Source organism: Sardina pilchardus, chromosome 2 (assembly GCF_963854185.1).
Source record: "Sardina pilchardus chromosome 2, fSarPil1.1, whole genome shotgun sequence".
NCBI classification, from domain to species: domain Eukaryota; kingdom Metazoa; phylum Chordata; class Actinopteri; order Clupeiformes; family Clupeidae; genus Sardina; species Sardina pilchardus.
The window spans coordinates 19,848,925-19,853,924 of record NC_084995.1 but is presented as its reverse complement, the minus strand read 5'-3'; the positions used below and the strand labels follow the sequence as shown (position 1 = coordinate 19,853,924).

General features: G+C 41.8%; 1 protein-coding gene across 1 annotated transcript in view; it reads right to left on the bottom strand.

The window, feature by feature from the left end:
• The window catches only part of tacr3a (tachykinin receptor 3a), a 22,075-nt gene extending 20,936 nt beyond the window's left edge, over positions 1 to 1,139 (bottom strand). The window contains exon 1 of the mRNA XM_062551469.1: positions 772 to 1,139. Coding sequence (XP_062407453.1) covers positions 772 to 1,139 — 368 coding nt within the window. The remainder of the gene's footprint in view (positions 1 to 771) is intronic.
• Between the last annotated feature and the right edge of the window lie 3,861 nt (positions 1,140 to 5,000).

Below are 5,000 nucleotides of genomic sequence, written 5' to 3'. Positions count from 1 at the left end.
TTAATTACTTCTTCTTGAACAGTAGGACAGAATGATGAAGTGACTATGCGTGCATTACACCCCCTCCACATACTCTCTCTCTCTCGCTCTCTCTCTCTTTCGCTCTCTCTCTCTCTCTCTCTCTCTCTCTCTCTCTCTCTCTCTCTCTCTCTCTCTCTCTCTCTCTCTCACACACACACACACACACACACACACACACACACACACACACATACACACATTCCAGATACCTCCCCTCAGCACCAGACTTGTTCCCCACCTGTAGATGTGTGACTGATGTGTGACTTTTTAAGATTTTTAAGATGCTTCAGTCCTTAAAATCAAATGGGGCTCTTTGTCTTGTTAATGTTCTCATCAACATACAGTACAATGAATTGAATAATATGTATTTGTATCAATATGCATAGCCATACCACATGACTCGTCTCTGCATGTCATATCGATAATGTCTATTCAACCACATAGAGAAAATGAACACACACAACCCCACTAAGGCACTGACAGTAAACGAATACAACTAAATGCTTTATCATGGCACATTGCACAATTACATGTAAAGCCTCAATATCATGGCACGGTCGGCACTGCAGTCCTATATTACATGATACCCTTGTACATTCATATTACTGCCTTTCAACTTGGAAATAGCAATCCGGGCTAACGGCTTATGTAGTCTACATGACCTGAATTATTTATTCTGTCTGTCAACCATTTGTTCAAGTTAAAAACAGTCATGCAATTAGGCATATGGGATCATAAACTGACTCTTACCTGTCCACAGCTATTGCAGTCATTGAATAGATGCTAGCAAAAACCGAGGTAACCGGGAAAAAGTTGTGAAATTTGCAGTATGATTCCCCAAAGTACCAATCACCATGTGTCGCGTACACAAAATTAATAAGAGTATTGAAGGCTGCCATAGATGCGTCAGAAAATGCCAAATTGAGCAAAAAATAATTTGTAACTGTGCGCATCCTCTTGTGGGCCAGTATTATCCATATCACAATCAGGTTTCCAAAGACAGCCACTGCCAGAATGGTGCTATATGCCATTGACCAGAGCGCTACGCGCCAGGGTGGCTGTACGAATTGGTTTGTTAAGTTCCCGGTAAAGTTAGTTCCATTCGATGCCGTGGCCATTCCAAAATTAATTCCGTCTTTTACAAAAGGAAATATTTACAACTTGACCGAGAGAGCGCGCGAAAACCCTGAGCGCTTCGGCACGAAGAGAGCCGCTTCACTGCGCACCGAACCGTTCTGATACTGAATAACTCTCCGGGAAAAAAAATTCTATGGAAAAACCCTCGATGAATAAATCACAGAACTCGGACTACTACAATATACGTGCTAGATTGCGTAATTGCTTCCGGTATCCAAGTCCCTGGTGCAAAATGTGAAAGGGAACTTTATGGAGAGCGAGTCTCTGCACTCTCCTGTTGCATGCAGCCAGAGCAACAGTGGAGATTTTGTGACAGAAATCAAGTGGTGACGCGGTTGGTGTTAGTCCAACAGCGACAGACGATTGATTAACCGTCCCTGTCTAAACTGCTGTCAAGATGGGTTTGCATTGGTGCCCATGTAGACTGATAATCAGTATTAATTTCCCTCCTTGACTTAGTGCTCAACGGATTTTGTGACTGACAGTGAGAACTACTCGACAATCACGAGGCAACAACATGCCATACAGGTCAGACTCGAAATATGCACATCAATCAAAGTAGGAAACATGAAAATGAAGTTACAAGTAGCTTCCAAAAGGTTAGTATTAAATCACATTGATTATAATGTGTTCTGCCTGTGTGTGTGTGTGTGTGTGTGTGTGTGTGTGTGTGTGTGTGTGTGTGTGTGTGTGTGTGTGTGTTTGGGTGCAGGCGGATTCTTAAACATTATTTAATTGATCATCATCACTGTCACTTACAGCACTCAGATGAAGGCAGATCGCATACCCATGAAAAGGATTCTGGTGCAGTTTTCAGGGGTGTCTAGATGTATCATCAGGCATAAGTGGAAGTGCCAAAGCACCCTGGCTGAGGCAATAGTGGCTCCAGGCTTGATTCCTACAGGAGCACAATGATTACTGCACCTCTCCACATGGCACAGGCCATGTCACACATGATTGCTCTGTTGTGTTGTTTAAATGCTGCAGTCTGGGGGCATGTGATCATGCAGGTGCCAGATGTGGTGGCCCATTCCTTTAGCTATATGCCATGCAGTAGGCAGCTATAGTAGACCACACCATGGATAAAGCCATGCATAGTTAATAATAACCTAATCATATCAATAGTATGACTGGATTGCCAGGGGTGTCATGGAAAAATCCATAGTAGACACAGTCATGCATATTATGCATAAACACTGATTGGAGCCGAATGACTATTCAAATGTGATACACTGACGAAAAGCACAATACATTCACTAGTGAAGGTGCTCTGGTACAAAGCTGTACTGGGTGTTCTCATTCAGTCCCTCAATGCTGTCTGCATGCTTACACAAAGCTCTGTACAGCTCCATTGCTCCCTACAGTGTTGTGGCTGGCTAAGCATTAATGTACCATTATTATATGACCCGAAAAAAAAGGATAGATAGCTATTCTGACTGTCCTTTCGTTGGAATCGAAAGAATGGTGACAGACTGCTTGCAGACATTTGTATAGACACTGAATGTAGAAATCCATTCCTAATCCAACAGAGCCAACATAACTTCCAGATTTGTGGATGTTGACGTGGATTCACATTGCTTAAATCTGCAGTAGTTATTTGAAAGTACACCCTTTTTGGTTAACTAGAAGAAGTATATTTGGATATGTTATAGTGAGTATAGCAGATGTGGCATTTAGACATACTGTAGAGTTTTAAACATATAGAGTTTTACCTCAAAATCCTTTAGTTATTATTGACAGATTCTTAGGTTATTTAAATTTTTCAATTTTCAAGCTAATTGTTGGCTTTGTACTTAATTAAAACAAATTGCTTCAGCAGAATTTCAATCAATCCGGTTATCAAGCTCTGTGGCGGCTATTACACATGGAAACCAGAAACACAAGAGCACGAAGGGAATTGCAGCACATGCTGCACATCCACGGCATGTTCCTCATTTGTTGGCAACAGCAAGCACAATCTACCACAATCTATCATGCACCTGCCTTTGAGTTGACAAAAAAAGATGATGAAAAAAAAAATACTCTTGGGTCCATGTTGTTGACTTTGGGCCTTTCTAATGTTTGGTCTTGGAGATAAGAAAAGTGTGCTTTAAATGAAGTCTAGCCACGCTCCGGTGCAGCTCCTGAGCCTCCCTCCAAATCAATATCCTCGCCCAAACTTCCGTGGAAACACTAACACACATGCTCTTGCTGGATGAATTGCATGCTGACTGTAATATACACACACTCTCCCAGGTACACCTACGTACATACCTTTATATTTAGCTTCATTTTTTATTTATTGGTTTCATCATCTCATTTTGCTGCATCTACGCATCTGGTGGTATCACGAGTGCCAGTGAAATGTGTTGTGTGAGAGGGAGCATACGATGACAGAGAAAGCTATAGGCACCAGCAGCCTCCCACTCTGATTTGCCAGTTGGCACTTCATTAGACTTCCAGATGAGAGAAGGGACATGTTGTTATCTGGTTGCAATGCATAGGCAGCAGAATGTTTGACATCCGACAACATAAACACACACACACACACACACACACACACACACACACACACACACACACACACACACACACACACACACACACACACACCTGACTCATCATTTCAGTGTTGCAGGTTTTATGCTTTGTATCCCTGCTGGAATTCAGCACCACAAGGCAGTAGGCTACTTCTTGGCTGTGCACTGCAAGGACATTGGAAGCCAGTGTGTCAGACGCACTGACCAGACCAACGTCCGATGGCTTTCTGCTGTCCTGTGGTGACAATTTCCTTTTGGGATTACAGTTTTTTCCAATCGTACACACTAAAATTAAGGTTATCAGACAGTTAACAATACTTAACACTTAAGAAGCAAAACACCTGCGCAGAGCAGTACAACATTAAGCACAAATTCAGCTTCACACTTTTTGAAAAACATTACACACAGTGAATGTCAAAATGTAGAACACATTTTAACACCTTAGACACAGATAAAGATTGTTAGGTACTTCCTCTTCATTACAAAGCCCTGGCTTGCCAATGACCACACTAATGAACAAATTGAATAAACACTGTAGCACCGCATTATGTAATAACACCGCATTATGTAATAATGTAATAAATGTGCACGCCATTATGTAATAATTGCCGCATTCTGTAATAATCTGCCGCATTATGTAATACACTTCTTGAACGCAATATGTAATACATTTTGCTGCATTATGTAATAAGTTATTACACATTGCGGTTGTTACTACATAATGCGGGTGTTGCGTTTTTTTTTTTTCCAAATGTAACAATTGGTGCATTATGTAATAACCAACCGAAATTGACATTTTTATTGATTAAAAACAGCTTGATAATGTGTATTTTACTCAAAACTAGATGTACCGCAAAGCGATACACAATATGACCGCCGCTCAGTCCTGCACATTCTCTCCGCAAATATCAATCACGCTTGTGTTTCCATCGCCTACTCCATCCCTACTGCAACTTTTATGTATGTAAATGAGTGTGTGCATGTGTGCGCTTGCTTTTGTGTGTGAGTGCTTGTCTGTCTAGTGTGAGTGTGTGTCTGCTTGTGTGTGTGTTTAATGTGTCTCTGAGTATATGTTCACTGTGTTCTCTGCCGTCACTGTCACTCCAATATCAGATAACACACACACACACACACACACACTCACATGCGCACGTGTGCACACACACACACACACACAAACACACATACACAGGCACACACTCACACACGCACACAAACACACACTCGCACACACACACACACACACACACACACACACACACACACACACACACACACAAACACACACACACAGACACACCCAGAGAGAGAAAGAGAGAACAC